We start from the raw sequence: 20,668 nt of genomic DNA, 5'->3' as shown, positions 1-20,668 counted from the left end.
AATACATATTACAATTCCTTATAGGGAAAACACATACTAATTAACGGATTACTAACGTAGCATATAAACACAATAACACATATTACAACTAATTACTAATCTACAACGCATTACTAATCATAACCATTGACGGATTACCAATCGATTATATAATTACAATACCCCCCCTCCACCTCAAATCACTGCACCTGAAATGAGTTAAATGATGACGTCACCCTGCTGCTCTATTTAAGACCGGGAGCAAGTGAGGGCTTTACCATTCTGGCGAATTGCCCGATGAGGCTGGACGTAATCACCAGCGGAACCCGTTCTTCCTGAGGTGCCACTGCGGCATACGTCGGCGTCCCGTGGACTCTCCAGCCACCCCGGGGTTTGCGAGGGCCCCAGACCAGGCGGTCTGGGGTGGCCTTGCTGCCGGAGGGTGGGGGAGCCACACACGCTGCGGGAGGGGGGATCCCACTGCAACGAGCGCATGGAGACGGCGGGGAAGGAGACGGAGACGCGGTGTGCACCACGGACTATGGAGGGTGCCCGGGGAGCTGAGAGCGACCGGAGGGACGGCGCGGGCCCGTCTGAAGCGGGGGAGGCGATGGGTTAGGTGCAACGTGGGAAGGGTGTGGAGAGGGTGGATGAGCTGGAGGGAACGGGGAGGGAGGAGCGAAGAGAACGAGGAGAAGCGCCAGGAGGATGGGGAGGGAGTGCCCCCGAGCAGAGTAGGGAGGAAGGAGCAGGAGGGGTGCCAGCAACCCAGGGGCCGTGGGAGAGGCAGTGGAGGGAGAGGACTGCAAACGCTGGCCCGGTGGGAGGGGGGAGATCCAGCGGAGGAGCGGGGAGGTGGCGCAGTGGAGCCGGGGCGAGCCTGATGCCAACGCATGCCAGGAGGCACAACTGCGTAAGGGTAGAATTCAAGGACAACGTGGAAGAGGAGGTGACTCTTGATAGAAGAACTTTCGTGAGGACGGTGATGCTCGGGATGCTGTGGGTGGAGGTGGCGGATCTCTACTGCCTGATTGCTCTGCTGGGGGGGAGAGCGTTTGACGTGAGTTTTAATTCAAATCTTCTTCTGCAGAATTTCCTCACCCGTTTTGAGGAGAGGGCAGGGGAGAAGCCCCTGACTTCCATGAGGACGCGGCTGCTGTCAGGCCTGGAAACGAAGGTTGTAACCGTCTTCCTGTACAACGAAGCGCTACACGCCCAGGATGTGGAGGTGTGGCTGAGGCAGCACTGCGTGTTGTTGTCTGGCTGCAAGAGGGTGCAGGACGTGGCGGGGATATGGATGGGGGCCAGGCAGTGGAGGGTGCGCCTGAAGACGGAGGGGGGGCGGCTCTGAGGCACATCCCAAGCGCTTTGAACATTGGGGGGAACAAGGGCTACGTCGTATACGCGGGCCAACCCAAATTGTGTAGGAGGTGTGGGGGAAGGGGGCACTTGGCGGCAGCGTGCGAGGCACGGATTAGTTGTAGGTGCAAGGCGCCGGACCACAAGGTGGAGGAATGCGGGGAGCCGGCCCGTTGCAACCTCTGCGGTAGCAGAGGGCACCTGTATAGATCCTGCCCAGATTCTTATGCCAACAGGGTGCGGGCATACCGGAATGGACAAGCAGGGGAGGTGGCGGAGGATGCGGCCGGACGGGAATCGGGCCGGGAGCTTGGTGGGGAAGAGGAAGGAGAGGCGGAGGAACCACGACCTCCCGGGGAGGGTGAGGGGGGGGACCTGTGGGGAGGGAAGCAATACCACCACTGGAGGGGGAGGGGGGGAGGAGGGGAGGGGAGACGGGGAAGAAGACCCGGGAACTCCAGTGGGGGACTGGGCGAAGGTAATGGGCGAGGAGGAGGGCGAGGAGGAGCAGTGGGTGGAGGAAGGAGCGGACGGAGCATGGGAGGAAACGGTTGGGAGGAAGAGGAAACTGAACAGAGCCCTGAAATGGGCTGGCCCCCAGCACGACACGGGCCCTTCAGGCGCCTCGCCGGACACGGAGGAGTGGCATCTGTAAATGTGAGAGGGATGAAGGGGAAGGGAAGGAGAGGGGCAATCATGCACTTGTTGGAGACCACCAGAAGAGATGTGATCTTCCTCCAAGAATGCCACCTACCATATACCCTGGGTTCGGAGGCCCTGCTGAAAGATTGGAACGGCCACTACGTTTGGTCGGGTAGCAATGGGAACCGATGTACCGGCGTGGTTACCCTCCTAGGCAGGAGGGAAATGAGGGTGGAAGGGACCCAGGAAGTGATACCAGGCCGGCTCCTCTGTGTGGATGTATCCTACCAAGGCGTGGAGTTTCGACTGGTAAACGTGTACGCCCCGGTGCGGTGCATGGAAAGGACAGAGGTGTGGGAGAGCTTGGCGGCCCTATTGACCACCAGGAGACAAGTCATCGTGAGGGGTGATTTCAACTGCCCAATATACTTTGCGGACCTGGTGTCAGTAAAGGGGAGGAGGAAATTAGACTCTTCCTCCAGAAAACTGAAAGAGTTGATGGAGGACCTTGGTATGGTAGATGCATTCAGGAAGGTGCATGGTGCACGGCCCGGGTATACGTGGTCAGATAAGAGCGGGGGAACGCAGTCACGGATTGACTTTATTTTCGTCTCTGCCAAAGTGGAAGTGGGAAGTGCGGGGGTGGAGCCATTTCCCCTCTCTGACCACAAAATGGTAGTGGCGGGGCTCGCGATCCCAGGTGGGGCGAGGAGGGGGAAGGGAGTATGGAAAATGAATGTGGGCCTGTTGGAGGACCAGAAAGTGGTGGGGGACTTCGTACAAAAATACAAAAGCTGGAGGACATTGCAAGATTGTTTCCCCACGAGGGTGGAATGGTGGGGCCAGATAAAGGACAGGATAAAAACGTTCTTCCAGCATCATAGTAGGAGGAAGGGAGTGGGTAGGGAATTGAGGCAGTGGAATGCTAGGCTAGAGAAAATGTACAGGCTGCTAGAGCTAGGGTTCCCAATGGGGGAAAGGATAGGGGAGTTGAAATGGAGAGTAGCTTCAGTTTTGTAAAGAAGGGCTAGGCAATTAGTGTACAGGGCGAGGGTTAGGGCAACAGAGGAAGGGGAAAGGTGCACAAGGTTTTTCTTTAAAGCAGGTAGGGAGGGAGATAATGCAATGAGGGAATTGGTAAGTCCTACCAGGGGTAGACAGACGACGATGGTAGGGATGATGAGTGTAGCGGAGGATTTCTATAGGGAGTTGTATGAGAGAAAAGGGATAGATGGGGGGAAGCGGGAGGAACTGCTGGGGGCATTGGGGAAGAGGGTTGGGAACCCGGAGACGCTAGAGGGAAAGATTCGGACTTGGGAAGCTGGCGGCCGATAACTCTCCTAAACGCGGATTATAAGATCCTGGCAAGGATAGTCGCGGTACGATTAGGGAAGGTGGTGGGGGAGGTGGTAGGGCCGGACCAGACGTGCGCAGTCCTGGGGAGGAGGATCGCAGATTCCTTGGTGGTACTGAGGGAGGCAATAGAAGGGGAAAGGGAAAGGGGGTGCCCGCTAGGGATACTGAGCTTGGATCTGGACAAGGCTTTCGACCGACTTTCACATGAATATATGCTGGCGGTGATGGCGAGGATGGGAATGAGTGGGCCCCTGGTGGAGTGGGTGGCACGACTATATGGTGGGCTTAGAGCTAGAATCTTGATAAACGGGGAACGTTCGGGGGTCACCCAAGTAGGGTCTGGGGTACGGCAGGGATGCCCGATGTCCCCGGTCCTATTCGTTATGAGTATGGAGCCCCGAGCGCAGGTAATAAGAGACGACCAAAGGATTAGGGGGGTGACAATACCGGGGAACAAAGAGCAAGGGAAGGTAACCTTGTATATGGATGATGTGGCCGTGATGTGCAGGGACGTTGCGTCGGTATGGAGAGCACTGGAGGGGACAGGAAGGTTCTGTGCGGCCTCCGGCCTGAAGGTCAACGCGAGAAAGAGCGAGTTAATGGCTTTTGGGGACTCGAGGCTGTTCGAGGGTCGGCCGCCGGAACTGAGCTTACAGACAGAATAGATAACGGTACTAGGGGTGACCTTTTGAAGGGATAGGTCGGGGGAACATAACTGGGAGAAGAGGGTAAGGAAGACAAAGGGTCATCTGGGTAAGTGGGTAGGGAGGCGACTCACGATGGCCGGCAGGATTATGGTGGTAAATATGGAGATAATGCCAACCTTAAGCTACCTGGCGCAGGTTTTCCCGCCTGGTAAGAGGGAGGTCAAGGTTTTGACCTTGGCGCTTTTCGGGTTTATTTGGGGGGGGAGAGATGGAAGTGGCCGCTGCCCAGGGTGGGTTAGGGCGGCCGGGGGGTGGGGGGGGACCTTTTCTGGCACCTGGGGGGGAGGGTGTGTGAGGTGGGAGGGGGGGGGCAGCCCCTGCATGCACAGATGTGGCAAGTGCTGTGTCGGGAGCGATTTCGGTCCTGCAGACGTGTCGGTGGCCGAGCGGGGCCTTCGCAGTGTAAGAGAGGGGGCGGCCCCTCCTTATTTGCTTTGTTTTGTATCTCCGCCGTAACACTGAATACATTTTTAAAAACTGTAATTACCAGCGAAACGTCGTCCTCAAACTGTAAATGTTGTGGATTCACTCTTCAACACACCGGTGGGCTAAAGTAGTGAACTATTTGTCTTTTGTCAACGTGACACTTTTTTTGCTGATTGGCCGTGTCGGGTGGTGGAGGGTTATGACACATTTATAAATAACGCGATCTAACCCCAAAACCTTTTCGAATCGCCCTATTTATTTAATTATTTATTGTTTGAACAATCAGTGGTGACCTCAGTTGAGATCAACTTGTGTTGAGCCAAAGCCTGGGTTTTATCTATTCCGTGCCGACTCGGCCTCCCCTGGCTGCCGAGCCACCCGGTCTCTGCTACGTTATCGTTTAGAACCGGGCCGCAGGCTTCTCTGCCGAGTGGATTGAGAAACCTCCCACTGGAGGGGTGATGGGCGGGGGAGCGGGCAGGGGGTGGGGGGCATGCTCTTAAAATCCCAAACCCTATAAACAAGGCTCTATATTAATATATAAATACAATTTTTATTTTTTGCTTCTCAAGGGGGATGGGGGGGAGGTGGGGAGCCCCTGCTTTAGAAGCGATGGGGGTAGATTTTGTGCATTGTGTTCGCTCGCTCACTCACTAGCTCGCACAGAGTGCGAGTGAGTGGCTGCTATTTGCGCCGCCGGATCCTGCTCCGGGAATTGCCGCTCGCGGCTCTGGGCTCCCGGCTTCGGGGAGTGGAGCCAGTGCGGTTCCACGCTCGGCCTCCCTGCCTGGAGCCCGGCGATCTGCGCGCACGCGACGCGTGTAACTCCCGCTTGGCACTGACTCACAACGCGTGTGTTATTCTCTGTCCGTCTGTTCTCCCCACCACGTCAGGGCCCAGCAGGAACGAAGGGAGAAAAGGGAGAGAGGGTGAGTGTGTGCTCAACGTGAGCGCCGCTGGTGTTCCGGGGATCGGGGGTCAGAGAATTGGGGTTTGGGATGTTCACTTCTCGGCTTCAGGATTACGCAGTCCAAGGTTTAATGTCTTCCACATAACTTCGTCCAAGGTTTAATGTCTCACGTCCACATGCATGGTCGACGAGAGCAGCCACGTGACTGGTAGCCACAGCCAAGGCGAGGGGTTTATTTTGTTGTGGTGTGCCGGGTGCTGATATATTTTTCGGGCCCAGCTGAAACTAAAATCTCCCCACATGCCCTCACCTGCTGCAGTCACAGCAGGTGAGGGAACGTGGTAGGGCCGACTGAGCGCATGGACCGAACTTAGTGCATGATGGGCACCCCACCCACACCACCACGTGCCGTAAGGTCACAAACTCGTGAGTGTGGCGCTCCATTCCGTTCCCTCCATCACCCCGTCTCCCACAGCCTCGAGCCATCGCTTCAATTCCCGACGGCTCAAATCGAGTGCTACAGCTGAGCACGCGATTTCTCCTCGTGGCCCTCACTCGCTCCCCCCGCGTGAGCCGGCAGAATGGCGCTCCGGTCATCATCGCGTTGCGCGGTAATCTGGCCCGATACGAGCGCACGTTACCAATTGCCCTTTGGCCGGAGCACTCGTGGGAACAGCAATCTCGCCGTCAGGACTCGTAAATATGTAATCATGACCGCTGGCAGGGCCTCTGCAGATGTAACGCACTCGACCGTACGGCCAGGTGGTGTCCACCCTGCAGAGGAGCCGTGGTGGGCACTGGCGGGATGAACGCTAGTGATGGTTAATTGTGCTGCAGCCAATCGGTAGCTGATCTCCATCGCGAACCTTAGCCTGAACCCTAACCCTCATCCAATCCCTAAATAGAACCCGAACCCAACTTTAACCTTTAAATCTTTAATTCCAACCGTATCCACATTCCAAACTCTAGCCCCGACCCTAACCCCAACCCAACCCTGATACCTGCCTCTAACCCTAACTTAAAACCTGTCCTCAACCCTATATCTAACCATATCTGTAACCCAAACCCGAACCTAACCTCAAACCTAATATAAACTTTATACCAAACCCTTACCCTGTATCCCTAACCCTTGTTCCCACACAAGGTTATGTGGTGCCCATTCACTCCTCATTTTCCTGCACGGCGCTATGCCGGAGACTCATTTTGCTTCACCCCCCCCCCCCCATATATTCCATTGACTCCCCCACCCCATGCCCCACAGGGCGATGCTCAGGGACAGAATGTGGTGCGGATGCTCGCGCGGCAGGTCTGCGAGCAGATGATCAACAGTGAGTTCCTGCTGCTGCACATTAGCAGAGTCGCGCCAGAAAATAACAACACCAGTGGCATTCGTAGAGCTAGGACCGACTCCCCACATATCATGCAGGACATCATTGTGGGTTTCAGTGTGAGCCTATGGGTCTCTGTGTCAGCCTGTGGGTCTCTGTTTCAGCCTGTGGGTCTCTGTGTGAGCCTGTGGGACTCTCTGTGAGTCTGTGGGTTTCTATCTAAGCCATTGGTGACTAGGCTGAAAACATCAACGCGCCACCGCTGAAACCCAGATTCGAACTCCGGCTCTCAGGGGTGCCGGCTCAGCGCTCCACTTTCCGAGCCACTTGACCACCTGGAAAGTTACTCAACACTGGGGTAGTGGCAGTGACCAGGCGCTTTTGAAAAATAAGTTATTACCTCAGTGAGCTTTGTCTGGTAGGATGGGGATGGTTTAGTGTTGTATTTGTTTGTGTTTGGGTGATTGTTGACATTTCTTGTACTTTGCACTCCTATCATGTTTTTGTATTGTTAGTTGTAACGTTCTTACCCGCCCCAACTGGACATCTGTGATTATAGTATAATTAAATATTCTGATTCCGATTAAACGACCGCCATCAGCGCTGCGGGGCTGCAGCTGCTGTCGCTCTTTGGCTCAAATCCATGCCCGGGAGACGTCTGTGGAAAGAATGACTTCATATTTTAGCACGAGTCATTCTTTGTTGTTGTTGTTGTGTAATTTCCAGCGTGTCTGTGAAATTTGCTGTAAACGCACGCAATAATTTGGGGAGCGCGCAATGCGGAGAGTTTGCGTGCTGACGTGTTCACGTCCCCGAGGCTCCGTGCCGGACCCGGCTCGTAAATTAAATGCCGTGATACACGCCGGCACGTTTTACTTTTTTTTGTTAAATAACATTGCCGGTGTGCCACCTGCAGTTGGAATTGTGGAGCCATCGCACGTGGTGTAATTTCTAAAACATCGCTACCTGCGTTTCCATAAAACCCCGCGAGACAGTGGCTTCTGAAAGATGCAGCGATTAAACAGAACGTGCCACATATAAACCACGTGTAAATCTCTCGGTTAATGTGCGGTTGCCATTGCTTTATAGACTTGGCACGAGAAAGAGGCCCCTGCACGAGTGGTTTCTGGTACAAAGGGTATTAAGAAACGCGTTTTGCAAAGGCGCAAGCTCTCAGGATCGTTTTGGAGAGGCTTGTCATGATGCTCTCCCGGTGAGCAATTGTGAATCCGAGCTGCGTCACTGCTCACACTCGCTCAACCTACAGCGGCTGCAGGTGATTCCAGAGAAATGTTCCACAAGGTTTGGCAGCAAATAACGCACGCTTGTCGAGTCTAGCGGCCCAGAGCATGGACTCTGTCAGAATGGTAAACATTCCGAAATGAACCAAACTTTGCATAAAATTTGGGTTACAATTAAATTGGCTTCCGTTCAATCATCTCTGCAGAAACCTATCTCTTAATCCTCTCTGCCTCTTAACCTCCAGTATCGCTGATCTGATTGCCTGAACGATACTATATGTTAACGTGGCCATTTGGAGCTAAGAGCGAGTTATACATACATTACCCAGAATCCTCCAATTATTACAGGCATCATGATAAGTGTCACAAGCATTAGATCTATTTTAATCGATAAATCGACGTGTCGTTACAGTGATGAAACGAGTAACTTCTCAAGGTGGGGGTGGTCGCAAAATGTCAAACTTTACAAACAGCCCGCCCCAAAGTTAATAAAAACGTGACATGTTCCAGGAAAATTATTTTTACTGATGTAATTTCTTGTTTTTTTGTCATCGAAAATTTTCGGTTGTTACAAACTAGTCTTGGCACAAAGAAACGTCAATAAAACACCAATATTCGGGGTCTCAAGGAGGGGCCATCATTGCTCTCCCCCCCCCCCCCCCCCCCCATTGTATGGCCCGGCAGTGGCACAGGCACGGTGCCTGTGACGTTGCGTGTCCTCTGTTCTCACCACTGTGTCCGTATTCCAACTTCAGGCCACATCAGCCGATTCAACAGCATCATAAACCAGATCCCCAGCAACAACCACCACCATGTACGGGCCCTGCCGGGGCCCAAAGGGGAGGCGGGACGCCCAGGGCCCCCCGGGCCGCCTGGGGAGCCGGGGCCCCTGGGTCGCCCGGGTTTCCCAGGGTCCCCTGGTATGCCTGGTCGCGGCGGGGAGAGAGGTGAGGCGGCTCCACTCTCGAGATTGTCTGACTCCACGTGCTCCATGGAGCACCCTCCCTCCCCATCCCTCCCTCTCTCTCATCCCTCCCTCCTCGTCCACCTCTTCCTCCTCCCCCTATGCCCTCTCATTCCTCCACCTCTTCATTTTTATCCAAACAGTCCACTCCCTTCTCTTCTCTGCCTCTTGCTCATGTCCCGCTGATTGCGGCCCTCTGAGCAGCGGTACTCTCCCTGCCGCACGGCACATCCCACGTGTGGGCCTGCCGGGCATCTAAGATATGGCTCTGCTAAATTATAGAATGCGTTGACAAAAGTTTGCGCTTCAAAGTGCACGATATATGATGGCAGCTGTCACTCCTTAGTTTTGTTTTGCTGGGGTTGTTGGTTATTTATTCATTGAATGTCTCGTGCCATGCATCACGCCGCTTGGCAGCGCCGATCCAAATGGTGAGCGGTGGTGGGCGGGAGAGCGATTAACTCATCCTGGGGTGGAGCGGTGGTGCAGTGGTTAGCGTGCTGTGCGACGAACCCAGCGATTCGAGTTTGATTTCCGCTCATAGCTAACATCAGTGACAATTACCTGAATCGGTCCTGGGCCTCCTCTAGGTCGACTCAGCCTCTAATGAGTACCTGGTGTGGTGTGTAAACATGACCACTGGGGAGACAAAGGTGGCCGGGCGTGCTGTTGACCACCCACCCTCTTGTGTGCTGTGCGGGCCTTCATAGGTGCTCGCTAACAGCACTCGTCCCAAAAGTCCGTTAAGGCTATACAGGGGATCTTTGTCTTTGGGGGACGTGGGGTGACCGTGGCGTGGACTGTGTGCGTCCCTCAGGCCTGACTGGAGAGAAGGGCGAGCGGGGATCCACGGGCATTGGAAGTTCAGGACTGCCCGGCCCTCAAGGTTCTCCAGGTAAATGCCCCCCACCCTCCTCCCCTATCTATAGTCGCACCCTGCTTCTCTGTTTGCGCGCACCGCACAGACGCGCAGCCTGCGTGTCTCTCTCCTGGTCTCACTGCACCTCCCATTCCTCCCCGTGCGTCTGCGCATGTCTGTGCGTGTCTGTGCCTGTCCCAGTCACCGCATCAGTTTCTCTGCCTCTACCTTTCGTGTCAACGCGGCTTTTCTTTTGTTCCTTTGCTCACCTCCCGCACTTCCTCTCTCACCTCCGTGACTGTGTCTGCACTGGCGTCGTCTCCGATCCGTTGCCCTGCCCCTACCCATCTCTCCCAACACCTCCTGCGTCTCTGTTGCTCGCCCCTCTCTCCGGCTCTCCACCCCCCTCCCTGCCGTCTCTTCCCCGAGCCCCCCTTTCTCCGCGCCCCACGGCTCCTGCCCCGACAGTCTCCCCCACCCAGCCCGCAGAGGCCTGTCTCGGCTGGCCGGCCGAGCGTGAGTATTTTCCAGTGACGCTCGCTGCCCCTGACCCCCATTCCGATTGTGCTTCTCCGCTTCTCCGCTGCGCCCTCCACTCTAGCACCGGAGCACGCACTTGGACTCGTGCCCAGAGGGAGAAAATATAGAACACATGCCTTCCTCCACGGCGGGCTTCTTGAGTTCCTTCAGAGCTGCCAACTATTTTCCACACAGTAGAGAAGAAGAAAAACACGCAACCCTTGCCGCTTGATTTTTTTTCCATTTTTTCATTTTCCATATTCGTACATTTTTATGCTAATGGATATTCTGTGCAGCCACTGATTCGAATGCAAATGCTTCTCTGCCATTTTGCTGATGAATTGGAAGCGAATGGTCGTGTTTTAAAACGAATATTTATCATTTGTCGTGTCCAGTGAGTCACGGGAAATGAAAGTGTGGTCTGTCCGCACAGCTAAAAACAAAGGTCCTCTTACAGCCGTGCAGACATTGGGCAAGTGCTTTTAGAGAGCACCTATTAAGGCCGGAACAGTGCATGAGAGGGCAGTGTCACCAGCACCACGCCAGCCAGCTCTGGGTTGCCGGAGCCAGGTGATTGCTGTAACGCAAGACTGGGAGCAAATGCGATTGTCATCATCCAGCAGTGGATAGGTCCTGGCTGTGGAGAGATATTGCCCATAGCGTAAAGCAATCGTGCAGTGTCAAAAACACTCCTTGGTCGATTTGAATGCGAGGTGGAAAGGAGACAGAAGTGGATTCTTAAGTCTATCTGTGCGGAGGTTTGAGTGTTTTCCCCTCGTGTGTGTGGTGGGTTTTTCCGGTTACTCCAGTTTTCTCCAACAAGCAATTGGCCAGACATCCCAATGTAGTGGGACCCTCCTCCTGAAGAATAGTCTCGAGACTTGGCGAGACTCTCTCGGATAAAGAGAGACGCACGACGTTATTTTTGACACCTATTGTTTGTTTCATGAGTCATACTCTGCTGATGAGACTCAGAGAAAGTGAAACTGGTCCATATTGCTTAAACAAATGCTCCTGGGAAATGTGAGCACAGCGCTCGTGGCTCTGGAGACTGTGAAACGTTACTTTACGTGAGCAACAAAACAGACCCGGCCCTGTGAGTTACTCCCCCAGATGTCGATTGCTACTGCTGTGGTATTAATGTAGTGACAGACAAGCAGCTTTTACACAATAAAGCATTTCAACCTGGTCGTAAAGACAACATTCTTGAGCGAGTGCCTCATTGTGCGGGTACTGGCAGCAAAGGGTCATTGGGTTTGCGGTCCCACATGGGGCTCACACGACAAAGAGATCCCCCTCGTGCATGATACCGTCCGCTGAACCACACCTCTCGGTTAAATTATAAAAACATATTTACAACTCGTTTCCAATCCACTGCTGGATGAAGGTCTTCCTATGCCATGCCGGTCGTGGAGGTTGTTTGACCATACTTCACCTCGTTGGCCAGTGCGGATTACCAAAGGGATGGCGAGGGATGGGTGGAGCCCATGACCAGTTCAGATGTCACTCGCCACTCACGTTAGCCACGGCAGTGAATCAGATTTCGTGTTGCCTGGTATATAACGCAGTTCACTAATCGCTGCACCACCGCTCCACCCTCGCACATGCGGTTGTGTGGAAGGCAGCCGAGTGGGGAGTTTGGGAGAGGAGCAAACAGAGCGCTTGCCAAGGCCCCGCTTGTGTCGACACCTGTCCCACATTTGACCTGGAGAGTCCGCCAAACCGGCATCTGTCTTCCGGTGCCCGGAATCTATTTTCACCGAGATCTGGCACCGGCGTGGTGCTGTGCTCTGTTGCAGGACGCTGCACAGGTTTGGTGAGAGACCAGTTCTAGAAACGCAGACAAGTTAGGGGTTGCCATTTAGCAACGCAAAATTTGTCCGAAATGATCATTATCGCGACCGATCTCCTCTGTCTACAGGCTCCCCCGGAGAGGGTCGGCAGGGTTCTCCGGGCCCTGAGGGAATGCGAGGGCCCCCGGGGCCTCCAGGCTCCTTCGGTTCGCCTGGGTTACGGGGCTCGCCGGGCCCCAATGGTTACTGCGACGCGTCTATGTGCGGCGGCTACAACATCGGAGGTAACTACTGACGCGGGCACGCGTCACCGCCTCCGGCAGTACCGGCGCTACCGTTCTCGGCCCGCCGTTTAAACGCAGACCCTCTCCTCGTCCTCCTCCGTTTGATTCCGAGGTTTAGTTTGTGCGGCCAGTCATTTGATACTCTCACATTTTACATTGTTTAATGTTTTTATTTACTCGCCCGTCACGATATCGAATACTCGTCTCCTCTCCCATTCGACCGTTGCCCCTCTTCTTCGCCCCCTCTTCTTCGCTCGTTGGCTTTCCCGTTTGACTGATGCCCCTGGCAGTCGCTCGCTGACCCTTCCATCTGTCCATTGCACCTCTTCATAATAGTTGCCCCTCTTCATAATACTTGCTCCTCTTCATAATAGTTGCCCACCCCGTTCGTCCGTTGCATCTTTTTGAGAAAAAACATCCTCTCGTGATATATTAATACAGCTGCACACGCAGCCTCTCGTCCCGCATTGCGGAGGCAGCAACCAGGGTTGGTGGGTGTCCAGGAGGTGCCATACCCCGGTTCACTTCCTGGCTGTACAGCTAAGTGTACACTGAAGTCTATCTATTCCATCTGTAAAGGATAGAGTGTTGCCTCCTCGCACACGTGGGTTTTCTCCAGGTGCTCCGGATTCTTCCCACGTGTAAACACTCATTAAATGGCTGATAACACCATCAATATATAGACGGCCGCAGAGCTTGGTGGGAATTTGGTGCTGGATTACTCCCTGGCTGCCTCCCCACTCGTCTGCGGCTCCTCTTCACGCCTCTGAGTCGTCATCCATCTTCTCTGAGAGCAGGCAACTACTGTGCACATTATAAGTTGACATTTTTTATTACAATTGATATTTTGGTCAAGCCATCTAATGGTCTGGCCATATTTATGTCGTTAAGACACTCCACCACATGACACAGCCAAATAAATAAATGTGTCACTTGCTGAATTTTTATTCTGACTGCCTGGACCTGGATTCTGTTTCAAAGGAAACGTTATTTATCTTAACGCCATATTTGGCTGTGAAAATTTATCTTCAACTCATCGGAGAGTGAGCTGAAACAATCATAATTGGCACGTTAAATGCGTATGTGCGTGAAAATGACTTGTGTGGTCATGTTGGGTGGTAGAGGGGTCTTAACGACACAGATTTGACCAAATAATTTCGTAGCCTGACATAAATCAATTACGGATCTTACTGTTGGCTGTGAAAACCCACTACGTGTTCTATTATTCCTGACACACTCTTGTAAACAATGGACTCAGGATAATGTTTTTATCGCCAAAGGCGTTTTTATGCGACCAACATTAACGATGGTTAAATGACGCCACCGATGCCATACTCAGAATGAGCCACAGTCAGTGAGCCACACACGGAATGAGCCACAGTCAGAACCTGGTTCACTTGTATCGGTGAAGGACGGTTATTGACGTTCCACTGGTCAGTGACGCCCTGCGTGACCTTGAGGATTCTGCAGCAACATGATCCCTTCAACCGATCTCGGTCTTTATTCGCATTCTGGTGTCAGTCACCCAGAGCGATACGAACTTGTGATCCCATGTCTGATCCCGAGCAGAGCATTGCTGAGAGGAGGGGGAACCGCGTCTCTGCAAACCCCAGTGACACCGCGACGGTGTTGTTAGTGTCGCGTTGGACCAGCGCGGTGATGCATGCTCGTTTCCAGCTTGCGCACAGAGTGGGGGGGCACTCAAATGTTGGTCCCCCCTTTCCCCCTAAGGCTTAACGAGGCAACCCATAATCCGCATGCTGCACTCTCTTCCTCTCGCACGCCTGCTGCCTCTGGGCGTCGGCACGGTAGCCTTGGGTGTGCCACGAGTTCTCACCGGTTAGCCGAGGGACACATCGATGGCTGTGCACGGCAGATTTCTTCCATTCCCACCTCATCGTTATCATCGTTATCTGCAGCTATTATCTATCCACTGTTGGACGAAGGCCTCTCAGAGCCATCGCTGATTCTGTCATTCCACCCTACCTTCGGTTAAAACCCCCCATGCGCCTGCAGCTTGAGAGGAGAATGGTGACGGTATGGGCACGTGTGTGCACACGTGACCGTATGTAGCGAAGATAGCCGCGAGCTTCGTGTGGCTTCAGCGCTGTCGTCGCTGTTCTCACTCTGAGGAGCTTCCGCGTGCGCAGTCTTTCTGTGTGCGGCATTTGGCATGACAGTAATAATGATAGAATGATCATACTCACATTGATATAACTACTCTAAGGCACCTTGCAATAAGCGTACACATCGTACACCATAATAATCGTCACACTGCTCTAAAATATTTATCATAGAAATTCAAACATATGCCATCTCAGAAATGCTGCCAATTTGTTAGAAAAAAAAACATTGTTAGAGGCCTGACATAAAACAAAGACGGGCACAGGCAAAGTTGGAAAGGAAGACATTTTCACAATTCCAGAGATTATTTGATACAAGCATTAGTCAGACAAGGTTGTTGGGACACCAAGAGATGGGAGCCGGCTGATGGTAAAGCCAGAGAGGAGCCGTGCTGGGTAATGCGTTCCATGCGGTAGGCTGGTGGAGATGGTCTTCAATGTTGGTGTCAGGGATTTGATATCGACAAGTTTCTTCACGAGGGGAACGCCTCGGTCACGCTGCAGCTCCAGCGATCGAGCCTACGACAGAGGGGGTAGACGATGACTGGGCTGGCTGTGACACTGCAAGACTGCGACACGGCTATCTGGATCAAACACTTGCCAATATTGCAACATCAACATAAACAAATAACGAAAATTCCCCAAACCCATCGATAAATCAAAGTCTCCGTTCACCTACGATCTGGAATTTGATTTTCTATTCCGAAAGCTATGATTGTAGATATTTGAAAGCAAACTTAATATATTGAATAATTTAAATTTGACTGCACTGCACCTGGCGGTCGTGCACAACCACAGGCAACAGACTTGCCATCCGTCACCGTTTTCACTGCAGTGCTGCAATTGGAGCACATGTGGTCGGTCGCCTATTGGCAATGCCCAACTTTACGATGAAATCTTAGCCATCCAGTGGCAGTTCCATAGATTTGGACGTACATTTCAGACACTCTGAAGTTATTCCTATGTGGTGAAGGATGTAAAGCAATGAGGAATTATTTAATGCAGATTTGAATCATTTGTCTGCCTTCCTTAGCGAGGGAGAAGCGCTCGTAAAATACTGCGGTGGTGTCGGGCGTACCCGGAATGAACTCGAGACGAACTCAGAACAAACTCGGGACGTACTCAGCTTTCCCATCCATGTGGGGAGGGTGGCGATGGTGCTTTCCATTTCATTCGTTAGACCTTTAACTTATTCCTTCTAAAGTACAGACGATTACCTGCAAAACGACATCTCATGTGTGGTGTTAGGATCAGGACTCGGGTTCACCCGGGTCTGTCTGGGTCAATTACCATGAAAAAGTTCACGCAGCTCTCGCTATGGCCGTGACCTCTGATCACGTGCCTGCCTACTGCAGTGTAGCAGCGACCCAGAATGGACCGATTGAGAAATGGAGCCCTGGGTTAGGACGACGATGTTAAAATCGGGACGGTGACGTTGGCCAATCTGCGGCACATGCGAATCGCTGCCCGGCCAAGTTTACCGCGTAGCGGTCATGTCACGTAAACGCCTGCTCGCATTGTCAATGGTCCCGGTTTTACTCGGGCGTGAACCCAGGTGAGCTCGAATCTCGCGATTCCTGGGTGGCTTTGCATGCGCTATCGCGGCACAGCGACGCACTAACCTGGCGCCGCACACGCCCCTAACGCCCCGTGTATCCCGAGCTGTCCGATGAGCGACTACAATTAATACCGACACACCAATAACAATTACACTTCTGTGGAGAGCCGTGTGTTGAAGGTGCATTGTGCAGGCCTACCTCCTTGTGCCTCGTGTGTGTTAAATGCATTAAACCTGCCTGTGAAATTAAACGATGGATCTCACTGACAGCGTGAATCCTTGTCTCGCCATCACCGCCGCGCTCCTCTTTCGCATGCGACCGTTCGCGGCGCCTCGAGGCGTTTAAATCCACGGAACGTCTTGGCAAGGTAACCTGAGGTTTCCTCCACGTGTGTGCGTGTGCGCTATTAACTCCGTTATCTGTAGGCGGACTCTCCGCTTTCCGGATTATCCATGCTCTGTCGCGCCTTTTATTCGCTCTACGTTTGGCTGCTCCTCACTTGTCGAGGGTTGCCGACTTGGCACCCACATGACCGCGGATGCGTCGCCTTTTACATCTGCACCCCGATTGTACCGACAATAATTATAATTGATAGTCTCATTCACTCAATACTCACAATTGAGTTTTGGATTTTGCCATGTAATAATCTTGCAAAATGTGTTTCATAAGACCCTCCACCACCTAACACAGCCAAACAATCAAAGTGTCGCGTGTACAAGCGTTGAATTACGTGCCAATTCTCATTGTTTCAGCTCACTCACCAGTGAGTTGAGAGCAATTCTCATCGCTCAAATTTTGGCTGTGTGAATTTATTTTCAACTAACTGGTCAGCTGAAACAACATATTGATTGGCACTTTGAATGCTTGCACACCACGTGACAAATTCGATTTACTTGGCTCTGTTGGGTGGAGGAGGGCTTTACAGCATATATTTGGCCTCACCCTAAATTAACCTATCATCATATTGGCTGCGAAAACCTCCTCTGAGTTGAGCTAAGTATACTCTTGACACGACTTATTTCTTTCTGGCCATACCCCCCACCAGTCCCCCCACCCTCCCCCACCCTCCCCCACCCAATATCCTGGTGAATTGGGAGTCTGCTCTGTGCGTTTGTGGGTCCGTTTGTGACGTCAAGTTCTTCTTTCAGCGAACTTGTACACAAACTAAGGTTACAGAAAAATAACAAAATATTAATCGTATAGTAATAGGTTTACCCTTTTAACTGGCACAAAAACTGACACCTTTATTCAAGGCATCATGTTTGCAATAACCACAGCACAAGCAGTCAAATTGCAAATAAAAGAGACAACTCTGATAATGATATACACTGTCCTTGAATTTGATTGGTCAGTGCATATTATTATCAGAGTTGTCTCTTGTTTGCATTTTGACTGCTTGTGCTGTGGTTATTGCAAACATGACGCCTTGAATAAAGGTGTCAGTTTTTATACTCTTTGGTTCTATTCGGTAAAGTCACGTAGGTAAAAAATAAAACAGCAAAAATCACGACGTTTCGGCCACAACACAAGTAGCCTTCTTCAGGTGAAGGATCAGAACTGTCGGGACGACAGAGCTTCAATGAAGCTGTGTGTTGTGGCCGAAACGTCGTGATTTTTGTTGTTTTATTTTTTACCTACGTGACTTTACCGAATAGAAACAAAGAGTATGGATCCTTGCAGTCACGAAAGCTTCAAATCTAGAAGTGTCAGTTTTTGTGCCAGTTAAAAGGGTAAAACCTATTACTATATCTTGTTACTGGCAAAGGAGGTCTCATAATGTGAAAGATTAATCTTTACGGTCACCGAGAGGAAAGGACCAATCATCCACGCTCCGGATGGCTGCTATTTTTAAGGATACTTAATAAACCTCAGTTTGCTTGTCTTGAAGCAACGTTGCTGAAATGACACACTCCCAGAAGGCCATATTTTTACGTGAAGGAGACGTTTTGTCTGCTAATTTATTTTGTTATTTTATTGTTTCCGTTCCACGTAAGATCAGTTAGGATAATAGGGTCAGTAAATTAAAAGTTAACCCATTGACTGTAACGTTCAATCATATAATTGTTCTGCACTAAAACCCTCAGTTCCCATCCCACCTTGGTGGGACATGCAGTGGATCCTTTGCCGGGACTCTGTGGCAATAAAGCAACGCGTTGTTATTTAAAGTTAACCGACAATTTTGTGCATACACATGGATGCGTATGCAAATGTTAGCAACGTGTGCGTTTGTGTTTCTGCTTGTACTGTGTTCACGTCTTTTTTAGGAACAAGGGCCAGTAAAAGTGTTTTGAGGATAGGCGTCTAACGCTTCACACCCAGTGTAGTGGGCGTCTAGCGATCAGTTGGTGACAGTCAACACTAGTGTGCTCAGGGGGACCGATTCGAGGGTCAAGAATAACGGAGTGGCAGCCGAGGAATGGAACGATGAGATCCATTCATACGCAAGTGCTGCGTGGATCGTTGCGTCGCACGTTCGTCACAGGTGGCGGCTTGCAGAGGCCTTCATCCAGCAGTGGAATGATTAGGGCTGATGTTGCGCCTAGTATAGGTGCATAAAAAAAAAAAACCTTGGTTTGTCCACTGCTGGATGAAGGCTTCCCCAAGCCTTTGCGGTCCATCGCGGTTCCCCCATGAAACAAGCCACCTTGCCGCTGCCACACGCGAGTTGATCCGACCTCTCGGTCTCCTCGTCGACGTCTCCTTTGGCGACCGCTCACTCTGCCGTGCGTTCAGGGCGTGCGTGCACCTCGGGAGTTAATACCCCAAAGGTGCACTTCATAGAGTGAGCATATCACACACTTAAAAGACTCCATTCTCAAAGCATTTCTACAGGCTCATTATATATGTATATATGCATTCACAAATATTTTCTTTGTGTGTGTGTGCATATACACGGGCGGGGAGTGATAGTGTCGTGGTCAGCCCGCTGTGCTACAAACCCGGCGACCCGAATTCGATTCCCCATTGCGGCCAACATCAGTGACGATTATATGAACCGGTCCTGGGCCTCACCTAGGTCGACTCAGCCTCAAATAAGTACCTGCGCGGTGTGTAAACCATCGCCACTAGGGAGACAAAGGCTGTCGGGAATGGTGTTGGCCACCCACCCCCCTCATGTTTCGTATCGGCCTTAATAGGTTCTACTCACTAACAGCACTTGCCCCTACAATCTGCTAAAGGCTAATTGGGGGATCTTTGACAGTGATTCAAATCACTGCTCTCTATATGACATGGGACATGTTTACCAATCATCAGGCTCAGGCAGTGTGTAACAACCTGGTTTGTATTGAAACTGAGAAATTCGGTGAGCGCGGAGAGGTGGGCCGTGGCGAGTGCCAGGGTGTGGAGTGCCGCCTCCTCCACGTCGCGGTGGTGACGATGACGATGTGTGTCTCTGCCCTTGTGTGTGTCTCTCATTCTCTGTCTCTGTCTTTTCTCTTCACGTGTGGCCGACTCAACGCGTAGTCCACACTGAGGTGGAGAGGCTTGGGGAGGCGGAGGAGGGGGATTATGATGGTGGGGATCGGCACTATGATGGATGACGCGCCTGCCATCCCACCCGAAGCACCAACGCACACGCGCACGCATGCACACGTCCAGGGGTCATACCCACCGCGACAGATACATTCTACACCACAGAGAACGGAGGGTCAGCGTGGGGCTCAGCTGTTGTGGTGCCTCAGGCACAGAGCTGCCGCCAGTTGGCGACTGCGGCCGTCGCTGCGGCGTCGACTGACACCGCGCGGTGCGGAGAGCGGTGAGCAGCGTCTCTGCGCTCACCCTCCTCACCATCGCATCACCCGGCTGCTCCTCCCACTTGATGCGGGAGTGCGGGGCGGTCTTGGAATTTAAGGTTTTTCATCGGGCTCGCTACATTAATGAAATAAAAACATTCTATGCGGTTTCTACAGTAAATATCAAATAGAATACCGATATTCCAGATCTCAAAGGGCGGGGCGATTGTCCCCCAACTTGGACCACCACTGCCGCGCACTCGACCTCTCACTTCTCTTTCATCCACTCGTCTTACGCTAGAAATATGCCTTGTTTAGAAACGTTGCATTCACATGCACACCGACAGACTGTAGGAGCAAGTGCTGCTAGCGAGCAGAACCTTTGAAGGCCGGCACGGCACACGGGGGGGTGGTTGGCCAGCAGCACGCCCTAATAGCGATGTTTACACACCTCAGACGCACGCACACGGGGTAGTGTAGACACAGCTGGGCCGCTGTCAGTGGCGTGCCACGCTCCACTCGGGTGTTTACCCTTTACTGATTAGCCTTCGTCATCGCCACCGCCACCATCGTTGTGAGGGAGCAGCCTGCCACATACCGTTACCTGGCTCCCTGGAACATCGAACGCACACCACACGTGACGCTGAAGATGTCACACGCCGCATGTCAGAACATTGACAGGACAACCCACACACCGCCTCAACAGCGCCTGTGGAACAGGTGTTGCAATCACCGTGGCCTTATTTGGTTCTGTGGTGAATGATTTTTGATACGTTTTGTTTTCTGATTGTACATAAAGTGTGATATTAAAACAGACTTCTGACAGGTCTAACACGCGTTCTCCTATGCTGGTGGTGGGGGAACGGCCGATGCATTGCATCGTTG

The 20,668-nt window shown here is 52.3% G+C and overlaps 1 protein-coding gene across 4 annotated transcripts in view; it reads left to right on the top strand.

Moving 5' to 3' along the window:
* Window positions 1-20,668, top strand: part of LOC116941729 (collagen alpha-1(XII) chain-like) — a 109,909-nt gene that overhangs the window by 82,035 nt on the left and 7,206 nt on the right. For 2 of the 4 annotated variants that reach the window (XM_032953088.2, XM_032953087.2), the window contains exons 50-54: window positions 5,363-5,398; window positions 6,641-6,707; window positions 8,704-8,895; window positions 9,730-9,807; window positions 12,212-12,367. In XM_032953088.2, the coding sequence (XP_032808979.2) occupies window positions 5,363-5,398; window positions 6,641-6,707; window positions 8,704-8,895; window positions 9,730-9,807; window positions 12,212-12,367 (529 nt within the window). Of the gene's footprint in view, window positions 1-5,362; window positions 5,399-6,640; window positions 6,708-8,703; window positions 8,896-9,729; window positions 9,808-12,211; window positions 12,368-16,318; window positions 20,616-20,668 lie in introns of those variants that run through there. The other 2 variants (XM_032953085.2, XM_032953086.2) reach the window with 2 other exon arrangements.

Source organism: Petromyzon marinus, chromosome 12 (assembly GCF_048934315.1).
Source record: "Petromyzon marinus isolate PM22_M1 ecotype Great Lakes invasive population chromosome 12, UKy_Petmar_22M1.pri1.0, whole genome shotgun sequence".
Classification (NCBI taxonomy): Eukaryota; Metazoa; Chordata; class Hyperoartia; order Petromyzontiformes; family Petromyzontidae; genus Petromyzon; species Petromyzon marinus.
Note: the sequence above shows the minus strand (reverse complement) of the source record. Positions and strands in the feature narration are given on the sequence as shown.